Source organism: Daucus carota, chromosome 5 (assembly GCF_001625215.2).
Source record: "Daucus carota subsp. sativus chromosome 5, DH1 v3.0, whole genome shotgun sequence".
NCBI classification, from domain to species: domain Eukaryota; kingdom Viridiplantae; phylum Streptophyta; class Magnoliopsida; order Apiales; family Apiaceae; genus Daucus; species Daucus carota.
Genome location: NC_030385.2, coordinates 12433232 through 12446196, shown reverse-complemented (window position 1 = coordinate 12446196; position 12965 = coordinate 12433232). Strand labels below are relative to the sequence as shown.

The following is a 12965-nucleotide window of genomic DNA, read 5'->3' as shown; positions in this document are numbered from 1 at the left end:
AACCACCTATGGATGACTAAATTTGTCGAACCTCTACAATCTGTAAGAAAATCTGTAGGAAGATTGTACATCATTTATTAACATATTGAACTGATATATTCTATTTTAACAATTTAAAATATTAATAACATACTATTTTTAAATTATAGTCAACCAATATAGCCAGTACCATTGGAGCAAAATGTCTTATAGGTTCAACAAATTTTACATAATGTCTTACAGGCTTACAGGTCCAATTTAGCCAACGATTATAGACAACGCCGTTGGAGATGCTCTTATAAGAGTAATAGTCATTTTTAACCACCCAAAAGGGATGGTTTTGTGCATATACTGGGCTTGGTGTATGCCCGTTTTCGAATTACAGTAGGTCAGGAGCTATCACATGGCGGGGTGGGCCCAAAACGGAAAAGCAAAGCGAAAGCGGACGGGTCATTGTATTAATTTTGCATGTGCATTGTTATCTTCATGGACCCTGTTTCCTTCTATTTGGATCCTCTCAATCTTATACGAAAAAAGAATGAATATTTTCAGTTAATTTATGATGTCTCTGCTAATAGATACTCATACTTTTTAATCAAAAATTATTGTTCATTGGAAAACGCTAGAAATTATTTAAAAAATTTAAGATTTTTTTTTCAAAGCGAAGTTCACAATTTTTAATTATTTCATTCATATTAATAATAATAGGCAATGAATTTTTTTCAAAAAAAAAAAATAATAGGCAATGAATTGCCTATACAGACATAAACCAATCACTTAATCTGTCATGTTATTTGATAAAAAAAAATTAGAAACAAATTTGAGATATATGATTGATGGCGTATGAAACTGTACACCAGGCTACGGCTTTGACAGTTGTTTTCTATAGCCTACGGCAAACCTATATGCAATCCCTGAAACATGCACCTGTGAGATTACAACTTCTCTGGCTCCTACGGAATGATAAAGACTCATGTGATGGCCTCTGAATCCTGACTTAAACATGTCCCCTACGGTATTATCACCCTACAATGCATGTCTCTCGGAAACTAATCCCCTGCAGATTCCCGAAGCCAATCTTTATTGAACAACAGGCTCTCAAAACCGCAGGCTCCTAGCACCACCTACAGACCCCGTAAACCCTTGCACCCCCAGGGATCTCCTGATCGAACCGTAAGCCTGATCCGAGTAGATGATTAAGCTGCTTGTAAGCTCTCTGCTAGTCACCTCCAAGCACCTGGACACGTGGCACTTTCTCCTGCATCTTGTCACCCCTGAAAAACTGGACTGACCTCCATCTGTCCCATAATAGCTTGTCCTTCTCATCTATCTAGCTACTAGATTAGCCCATTCAACATCCTAAGCAGCCACCTCAGACAATATAAATAAAGAAGAGAAGAACTCCAGGAGGGGAGGACGGAAAAAAATAAAAGGAAAAGACTGTGATAGCTACGGAATGAGGCGGAAAACCGCAGTCCATCAATGATAATAGCTTTTTTTTTTTTGAGTAAAATATATGATTTATCTTATTCATACCTTATTACTTTTATATATGTTGTTGCTAAGTTTTCGATTTTCCGGAGCTCAAGACCTTCACAACCATTCCGGTTACTTTTAAGAAGTGAGTTGTTAAAGAAAGAACTTAATTTGAATTGTATCGTTTCTTTAACGGTGATGAATTTACACTGATCCCCGAACTTTCATGCAATAATGAATACTAGCATATATGTGTGCAATTCTGGTATATAAACTTTGGGTTTAGGGTTACAGAAGAAAGATGAGACCGGATGTGAGGGCTGTCAAAAAAATCCGAAAAATTTGATCTCCATTCGAAAAATTATCATTCGTATCCTTTATTGTGTGTGTCTTATAGTGTGTATATTTATATATTTATTTATAAAATAATATATCTATATAAATTTTATATAACTGTAAAATATTACTCCCTCTGTCCCTCTTATTTCTTTACGATTACTATTTTGGGATGTCCCTCTCATTTCTTTACGTTACTATAAAAAGTAAGCTTTTTCCATCACTTCCCCACTATCTCATATTTAACAATAAAAACTACTATTACACCCACGGCTTTCCTCCACTATCTCAAATCTATTATTAAATATTAATGGGTCCCACCACTTTACCCACTTTTCATCTAACTTTACTCATTTTTCATATATTGTCTTGGTCTCCGTGTCCCCCTCCAATGTAAACAATTGAGTGGGAAGGAGGGAGTATAGACATAGACATATATCATAATATCATTCGAGTTTAATATTTAAAGATAATAAGTTTATATTGAATGATAAATAAAAATTAATTTTTGAATAGATATAAATTGTCTTTAATGACTATAATTCATAACTCAGTTTTTTTTTAATTTTGAATATAAAAATAAAAAATCGGATTAAAAATCGGATTCGGATCCGAATATTATCCGTAGCCAGATAGTATCCGTCAGATCCGAATTCAGATATTATTCTTTAAAAAAATTCGGATTCAAATTCGGATACATATATGAGTTTTCGAATTCATATTGATACAGTCATATTCGTATATGAATTATCCGTTTGACGGAACTATTCGATAGACATCTGAATAAACACAACAGATGGGCAGAACATCAGAATAAAGCTATACTACCTCTTTTTTTTTATATATATATAAGATTCTTTGTGAATGATAGGAGTATTTTGGACAAATTATTTAGGCCCCGGTGTATTCCACTTGGTTGATTGAAAGATGCAGCAATGATAGCATATGTTTGGCAACAATCCCGGAATGGACATGGGGTGCAAGGCTTATCAAATGGATAACTAGTTTCTACCTTTTGTCTCAACTCTTCACTTCCCCCCTCGGAAATGTTGATCTGGTATTCTAACCTTATCTCCAAGACATTGCTTATATTTTCTGTATGATACTCTATTCTGAATTTCTATAGTTTTTTATGTGATAATTTTGACAAATATATTTAAAAAAAATTATGTTAGCATACTCCTTGTTATTTTCTAAATTATTAGGATTCATTTTTCATTATTCATAAATTTTTCATTTAATTTTTAATGATTAAATATTCATTTATCATCTTTTGCACATTATTTCTCACATTTTTATATTATCATTTCGCTAAAACTTTTTGAATTAACACTATTATAATAATTATAAAAAAATCAAATACGAATTACTGGTAGAGTTGTCATTCAATATAGATTCCGCACCTTTTAAAATTTAATTATTTATTATATATTTAAAAAATAAAACTCTTATATGAGTCATATTGTAAATTTTTAATACACCTTTATGTAATTCATTTCCCCAACAACTAATTTGTGATAATTGCTTGGAAGGGTGAATTTTTAGGATACCACACATTTTGAAAGTTTAGATTTCGCTTTCAATAAATATATGATAATACCAAAATATACTTCAAGAGAACTCTAATCCGGAAAAGATTTATTAACATGATACTTCAAATCATTGTAACGATCATAAAATGTTTAAATTCCAATGAACCAAATCTAATCAAATATATCTAGGACATAAAAAAAAAAAAATCTCTTTACCTCTGATCTCTGCATGATCATTGATTAGTCGGTTAACTTTTTGAATAAAAATTCTCATTTTTTTCTCGTATGCATATTTTACTTTTAAGCAACGTATAATGTGGCTGTTTGGCGGGGCTTTTAAGCCCCGCTTCTGGACTTTTAAGTTAGAAGCACTTATTTTGTACCGTTTGTGTAAAAAGTCGAGAAGCACTTATAAAAGGCTACGATTCCTAACTTTTGTTTCATGACTTCTGCTTTTTTCCCAAACACTTTAATCACTTATAAGTCTTAACTAACTTCTAACTTCTACTTCACTTTTTTATTTTAAGCAAGAAGCACTTATTTTAAGCTCACTCAAACGGCCCCAATGTAAAATCAAAATAACAATTTAAGCTAGGCTCTTCATTATTTTAAACTTAGGTCAAAGCATCTCCGATGAGTTGATTATAATGGTTAATTAAATTGGACTTATAACACATTATATAAAATTTACTAAATTTGTAAGACATTTTGCTTCGATGCTACTCACTATATCGCCTATTTTTTAAATATAACATGTTATTTTAGGTTGTTAAGAATATATTATTTTGATATGTTAAGTGATGATGTGACATTTATTACAGATCTGCAATGATTTGACAATTATAATCATTTATAGAAGTTTGGTTAAAATTATTGACAAAAAAGAGCATGGTTGGAGTTTGATAATTTTGTTTGAAAATCTAATTTTTTAATAATTCATGGAGTAATAACTACACTTTTTAGTTACTCCCTCCGTCCTCTTTTACATGTCCATTTTGCATTTCGAGGAGTCAAATTGACCAATTTTTGACTAAACATTACAAATTTTCTACTCATTATTTTTAAAATCTGAAAGTTGCATATTAAAATATACTAAATATACTTTCTATTGATATAATATTTATCATTTTTCTCAATTATCTGATACATGTAAAGTTCAGTCAAAATAAAATCAATTTAACTAGTCAAAAGTCAAAATGAACATGTAAAAGGGGACGGAGGGTGTAAGAATTTTTCATGAGGTTGGGCTCTAAAGCCGGAGATTGTTCCAACGTGTGCGCGTTGATTTTTGAAAATGCTAGAGTCAAAGACAGGTTTCAAGGAGTCCGGATCCTCTGTCTCTTTTTTGTGTCCCTTTGTATGTCTCATCTTTTCTATTAGTCAGTTCCTTACCTTGCACGTGCATTATAGTTTCTCTTTCTGATAGTTTTTCGCAGTTAAACTTTTCCAAATTTATATAACCTATATTTTTATTATTAAAATATAAAATATGTGTATAAAAAATATAAATTAGAATTTCATCCCACAAATAATAACGAGGCCCCTGCATGCACACTAGTTTTATAATTAAAATTAGCCTTCTAAATAAAATCAGTCAATTTGATATTTAATAATAAATTAATATTTTTTTAATTATTTCAATGATATTAAAAATATAAATGATATGTGGCAAACAAAAATAAAAAAATATAAATGATATAATTCTAATCATTTATATTTTTTAATTCTAATTTTAGCTAAAAATATTAGTGTGCATGCAGGGGGGTCTTGTTATTATGTGTAGGATGAAATCAGTTTATATATTTTATACACATACTTGTTACTTTTCTAGTTTAAAAAATGCAACATTTGGGTATATATTATTATATTAAAATAGATCTTATATTCAACATGCTTTTTTATAAATAAATAAATAAAATATATTTTAATAATAAAAATGTAGGTTATATAAATTTGAAAAAGTTTAACGGTGAAAAACTATCAGAGAAAGAATAAAAAGAAAATATAATTCACGTGCAGAGTAAGGAACTGACCAATAGAAAAGAGGGAACATACAAGGGGACACAAAAAGAGACAGAAGATCCAGACTCGGTTTCAAGTTGCTTAAAATCTCAATTAAGAAGTACTATTAATTGAGTCTTATAATTAGCAACGCATAAAGTACAGTTATATATGACTAATCTCCCGAGTCAACAATATAACATGTGATGTCCTTGTCCAACCTGCTAAAATACTGGGAGTAGTTCAGCAGATTCATTTCATCCCGCTCTCTGTTTCACAAGTCAAAGTTGATCCCTCCGCGTTATTCAAAATACGCTACATTTGAAACTTGAAAAACTTTGGCCACTCTCCCAAACTCCCCTCCACATATTTCAAGTTTTCCCATACAAATCTAGCCAACGTTTCTTCGTCTTCTGACACCACCTCTCGGTAGCAGGTGAGACGTACGCAGACCTCGCTAAAAGCGCAAATCGAAATTTTATTCACACACTATTTATACAGAGTGTGCATCTTTTTTCCTATCATTTCTCAGCAATGGCTATGGATCTTTGCAAGGATAATTCAAGCCCTCTAGGCATCATGAGCCCTCGTATATCATTCTCACACGATCTTTCTCCATCCGACATTATTAATTTTCCAGTTGAACAAAGCCTTCTTCGATCAATCTCATCCTCCAGTCCCGAATTTGATTTCGGTAATCATCATAATTTCAACCAACACTCTGTCTCCGCTGAAGACATTTTTCTTGATGGAAAATTGCTTCCAACCGATAAGCCCAAAAACCCGAAACCGCAACTGGCACCTATGCCACCATCATCCAGTCATAAACATGATGCGGTGCTTAAAACTGAGAAAAAATGTTCAGAAAGTCAAACGTCAAATGAAACTCCAGGCTGTTCTGATATTCAGGCAGATGATCAGAAGAAAAAATCAAAGTCATTTTGGCAATTCAAGCGGAGTAGTAGTCTGAATAGTGGCAATAGCTATGCAAGAGGCTTATGTCCGATACCGCTATTATCGCGTAGCAACTCAGCCGGTTCAGCAACTAGTTCAAAACGCTCATCATCGTCGAAAGAGAGTCATAATCTTCACAAGCAGCACGCACAAAAGAGTTCATCAGTCTCATCATCCTCTACAAAATTGTTATCTTCAACGAACCACCAAAAGCCTCCGTTAAAGAAGAATGGCTATGGTCTGAACAGTAGTTACGGATCGTCGACGTCGCATGGGAATGGAGTCAGAATCAATCCGGTGCTGAATGTTCCTTCTGCAAATTTGTTTGGTTTAGGTTCAATTTTCTCTACTAGTAGTCACAAGCAGGACAGGAACAAAAAATTTTAATTTCTGATGTACATGAACAATGTGGAATGCTGGAGTGCACAAAAATCCCGCAGCAGCAAAGCAGAGGAGGTTTGAACAGCGGAAATCAAGTAGACACTTGACCATCAAATCCATGACGTGAAGTACTAGTCTTGTTACGAAATTTTTTCATGATTTGCAACAAAAATTGGGAAGTGTTACAGTAGTTGATTGGTTTGATTAAGATTGTATTGAGAGGAGAATGGAGGATGTATAATGGAGGGGGCACACAGCACATGCTCTTGCTTTCCACCAAGCTCTTTGCTGATGCTGACCAGCGAAATAAACACCTAACCTTTGCTTACGACTTGTCATTTTCTTCTTTGTTTTCCTTCTGTATCGTTTTCTTTTATAATAGAGTACAGTATTATTTTGGTTTGACATGAATGGTACATTACATTACATGCCTTCAAACATGATTACTTTTCCTGTTCTTTACTATATTCAGTTTTAACACTTACATGAAACTTGGTACTCCTACAAAACAGATTTTCAACCGGGAACAAATACTTTTCAAACAGGTGGTGGATTTCTATTGGCTACGGACTCATTAATAATTATGTATGCCTTACAAAAATCTTTAACAATAAAAAAATTTCACCTAAAAGCAGTTCTTAGTGTGTATCAATGAACACCGAAAGATCCAATATTAAAAATGGAAGCACGATTGGATAGAAAACAAGTAGAGGTTAAAAAAAAAATCACTAAATCAAGTTTTGAATTTTGGATACAGTTTAGTTTTCTTTCTCACTTTCTCTTTGCAGATTTTCTGCTATTCTTCTTAGATCATAAATATTATTTAACCAATTTACAGACCACTGCCAAGCACCAACAACTTGCTGACGCTTCTGGCAGTCTCCATTAATGATAAATTTATGTATTTATCAAACATCGTACTTGCCATTTACCGACATGTTCAGATGATTGAAAAATTGAGGATGTAATTATGACTTGTATTTAAAATTTGAATCAGTAAGCAAAGATGAAACCAACGAGAGAGTGATAAAGCCCATAACCGAATGGATTTGTAAATATTACACCTATGGAAGCAAATTAGTTTGATGGGCTTATAACTTTTGGATTAAGAAGGCTACTTCCAAAGAATTACTCCTTTGTCTTTTTGACACGTATATTAGTATGTAAAAAAATAATATCTACATTCAATACAAAAATTCAATTCTCTTATCTAATAAAAATATAGATTCTAAACTTTTATTTGATATAAATTTTATACAGAATAATTATGATTAGATGTGATTTTTTTACTACTTTAAAATATGTGTAAAAAAGTCAAAAACAGTTAAAATAAGACATAGGGAGTAATTCATACCATATTCGTCAATTGGGCTGATAAATTTACAAAATTCGAAGTTAGAAGCCCAATGGTGTTACTTATTTTGAACCCCTAAAATATAATAAATTAATGGTTATCAATATAGGCAACCATAAAGTTGTTTTAGTCCAATACTGTTCCCTATAATCATTCCTATATTTGATAAAATAATATTTTATTGGAACTTCTATTATGATGGGAGAGATGAATAAAGGAGGGAAAATGAAAAATGAAAGAAAATGAGAGAGGGAGATGAGGTGGAAGAAATAGGGGCTTACCTTTCTATCCCCTGAGAGCAAGTCCAATATGTTAAGTAAATGAGCTTCTAAACTCACATTTAGGTAATGTATCAAAAAAGAGGTGCTCCGCCACTATCCTAATGATTACCTTAATCACTGGCACATCCTCAAATCCTCTGGCCATTACCTATTTTTTGTTAACCTCTAGCCGTTACCTATTCAATATTTATGAATAAAAAATTCATCTACATCCTTCTTTCATTAATTTTTTCCCTCTGTTCCCCCTTAACTCTCTTAAATTTTTTATTAAAATAATAATAAGGAAACAAATATATGGATTGCTATTAGAGTTGACACTCAAAATAGATTACCTAAATCACTAGGACTCACTAAGATTCATTATTTTATATTATTAGAGCAAGTCCAAAAGGTTACCTATATGATGTCTTAAACTCACATTTAAGTAATGTGTCAAAAAAATGCACTCCAACACTATCCTAGTGGTTACCTAAATCACTAGTACAACCTCAAATCTCTTGGCCATTACCTATTTATAAATAACCCTGGCCATTACCTATTCAATATTTATAAATAAAATAATCATCTCTCTCCTTCTTTCTTTATCTTTTCCCTCCTTTTCCCATCCTCTCTCTTAAATTTATTATTAAAATAATCTTAAGAGAACAAATATAGGGATTGTTATTGGAGTTGAAACTAAAAATAGATTACCTAGATCACTAAAACTCACTAGGATTCATTATTTTATATTATTAATAAGTAATGAGATAGGTAACCTATTGGACTTGCTCTTGATAGATAATGAGATAGGTAACCTATTGAACTTGCTCTAGAGAATGGCTTTTGTTTTCATTCACCTAAAACTTTTAGGTAAGGAAAGGATGGTTGGAGTGAACAATTATTGTAGTTATTTTTAATTATTGTAGTCACTGGATACTATTTATGTGAGTCTTGGATTGTGACTATGTTTGATTAATCATTTAATTAACTAATATGTATAAGTTGTAAAATTGCAGCAGCTAGTATTATTGGCACGCTGAAATTCTACCATTTTGTGTATTTCCCTTTTTGACTTAATTTCTGATTTTTTACAAAATGAAAATGTATCAATCCTTTCATCATGGTGTCTCATTTAATCTTGTCTTTTGAATTTTTTTAAAATATTTTTAAATATAAGTAAAAAACAATCAGAAAAAGTTAAATGGATGCAGATATCCGATCCATGATCACAATGGATCCGTATATGGATTGACTTGTAAAAAATTTGGTTCTGATCCCATCCGAATCTAAATCTAATAAAAATAGATAAATTTTAAATATGGATTTAGAACCCGATCCGTTGACAGGTTTAGCTCCAAGTCCTAAAAGGAGTTAAAATAATTGAAACCCCCCCCCCCCCAAATTAAGATTGATATTTATTTCAAGACAAAATAATTATTCTCACCATTTTGCTCATTTTAATCTCATTTTTTTGATGCTTGTCACAAAATTCTTATTCATATGATAAGTTAAATATTATTTTATTTGAAAACAATAATTCTTAACAATATTTAAAGGGAATATAATATAAATTTTTGTAATTATAATATTACAATTTTAATATGAGTGAATAATGATGTTTTAGATTACGGATAAAATGAGTCAAATGAATCATGAAAGAAGTACATATTTATATACAAATTTTGAAATTCGGTATTTTTGAGACATTTAGTATTATTATTTGGAAAAATAAGTACTTTGGTTTGGAAAAAAATTATATATGTGTGCGCGTTAATGATCAAATACAAACCACTAAAGCAGAACTTTAAATAGGAACCCATAGAAACTACACCAATATAACATCACCCACCCCTGGATGTCATCATCCACCCGGGGCCCACTCCCGACCCCACTCAATAAACCTCGGGCCCACTAAAATCTCACAAAGGCTCCGGACAGAACTCAGAAGGGCTCTAAACAAGCTCAAGTGCCAATAGTTTACCCCACCTCCTTCCCTCTGTCCACTAGGTCCCACCTAGGTCTGACCACCTTGGGGTCCATTCTCGGGGCCCACAAATCTTCCCATACTTTTGAAAGTATTGGTTCACATTTAAGTTTGTATTTAGTAGTTTGTCATATAAATTTTGACATACATCATAATTTATATTACCACCGTTTCTCTATTCCTTTTTTTATTCGTCTTCATTCCTCTTCGTTCATGTTTTTCTTCCCCTGACTCTGCATTATAATAGGCTTCGTCTTCCCAAAATGTTCAGCTGGCTTAACAGTCATCATCATCATTAGTTAATTCAGTACCATGGCTCACTTTCCCTATCCCCCATTTTGACCTTATATCTAAACTTTCAAGTTTTAAAACGGTATTAGATCCACTTGTAGCTCCTCTTCCGGACTGCATTTTGTTTCCCTGCTCTTTTCCTCTTGTGTTCAAAAATTTTGGCTGTCTCTCAACCACGCCGCTGCTTTCTTCGTCTATATTAATATAAATTGGGGGCCTTTTGGGCTAATTGTATACCCATGAAATCTCAATGAGTCTCGCACTGCTCCTTCATTCTGCAACGTTATATAACAACAATGATGTAATTAGACGACAATTTGAACTCATATTTAGTAGTTAATTTCCAACCAACACAATATACTTATCCTTTAAATTCTAGTCACACAAAAATATTTACCAAAATCAGGGACACAAATTTAATAACAAGCCCCAAAGGGCAAATAAAGTAGAAAGAAAGGGCATAAATTTACTCATTTCCCATTTTTTCCTACTATTCACCAAGGAAGGATTCTAAAACCTAATTGAACAACAATAATATAAACTAATCCAACTACTCTATCTCCCACATTAGACCGGGGAAGAGTTCAAAAAGAGACAATAAAGAGTAACGCAAAGAGCATATCTTTATATAAGACTCCTGGGTTTCACATGAAAATTTGAAAATCAAACTACGGAAACATTACCCATATATAATTGTATTTGGCACTATGGTAATCTACAATTAAATTAAGGTCACATATTGTTCACCGTAAAGCAATCACTGTTTAAGCAATATCTGGGCATGATAATAGCAAAACAAATGATAGAAGAGAAGTTTATTTGTTTCCAACTCAACTTGATAAGGACTCACTTCAACTCATTCCTCGGTTTCACAATAATCTTTGATTTGTAGACAATTATAATAAGGCTTTCACTGTAGTTCTATAGATGTGGTTCTCGGCCGTGCTTATCTTTTCAAATTTTGGATTTGATTTAGGGGAGTGAGTTTAGGGAACAATTGACGGGTGACTGTCACTTGAATCCATTTAATGCGAGGTTATACGGTGTTATGCGTTTTGTAGACATAATGTGGATATAGTGTGATATTCGAACATATTTATCTAGTAGTTTTCTACTCTAAAAGAAAATGTGAACTATCATGCAAATCTAGCGTCCATTTCAGTTTTAATCTAATGGTCTAGAATAGGTCTCCAAGTTAACCAGTCTTTTAGGTTTTTAGGCGAGACAATATGGAAGCAGTTTTTTTTTAGATTTTCTAGTGGATTTTTTTTTTTTTTTGATTTTGAGGTGGAACAATATAAGTGTAAGTATTTTTTTGGGTGGGAGTATCAAGATTATATATAATTAACTAGAGTATAAAATGATATAAAATACAATTTTTTTTACAGAAACATAAAATATAAATTTGTTTAATCTGTAGGTTGTTGTATTGTGATAGTATTATGGTGGATATATTTCAAAAATAATATTTTATTGCTCATTTGAAGTTGATATAAATAGAATATATTATTTTATTATGAGAATAGATGATTTGAAATCAGGTTTGATAATTATAATAAACATCACTTGATTGATTAAATTTTTTAATAAGAAAAATGTGTGGTTGTAATGAATTCTTTTTTCACATATTCCTTATACCTTTTATTTATGATATTATTTATCCAATCTTAGTTAAGAAATTGGAGGGTCGAAGATACGATTTTATATTTAGTCTATGACATTTAATATTTGTAAATTAAAAATATCTAGTATTTAATATTAAAAATTTCTTTATATTGAGTCATAACCCTCACTAAATTAATTGAATTACAATATTAAATAATTTTTAAATATTTAAATTGATGTTTAATTTTATGAGTAAGAGAGTATGTCGTATGAAACTATATATGTGTATTTATAAAATCTAATTCGTAAATATAACTATATTTATCTTTAATGAATTGGGGGTGATTAATTAATATGAAAATTTTAAAATAAAAGATGGATTTTAGTTTTATTTAAAATATAATTTTTTATTTTTAAAATAATTTCGGTTCTTTTGGTCCGGACCGAACCGAATTATTTCGGTTTGGTTTGGTTCAGTCCATTATAAAACTTCGGTCCGAAAAAAAATTCAAACCTCGGTTCTCGGTCTATTCGGTTTGGTCTGGTTTTGCTCATAGGACCATTAATAAACAAAACGTTGACAAACAAAAGACATTACAGAATAGACTTCAAACATATGTTGTTCAGAGACATAAAACAAAAGACTAGACCACAAAGTGCTAACAAGACTTAATTTTCTGTTGTTCAAACTAGACGAGTAAAGCGGAAGGTGAAAATTGAAAGCATGGGGCAATTGCAGTACTAGCTGTCAGCGGTCCGCTGTCCTCCTGACTCCTGACTGCTACAATAGAATATACTCCCTCTGTGTGTCT

At 31.7% G+C, this 12965-nt stretch overlaps 1 protein-coding gene across 1 annotated transcript; it reads left to right on the top strand.

The window, feature by feature from the left end:
* The first annotated feature begins 5858 nt into the window (after positions 1-5858).
* Positions 5859-6665, top strand: LOC108220384 (uncharacterized). The gene has a single exon (XM_017394134.2). The coding sequence runs from the start codon at positions 5859-5861 to the stop codon at positions 6663-6665; it is 807 nt and encodes a 268-aa protein (XP_017249623.1).
* Positions 6666-12965: the final 6300 nt, after the last annotated feature.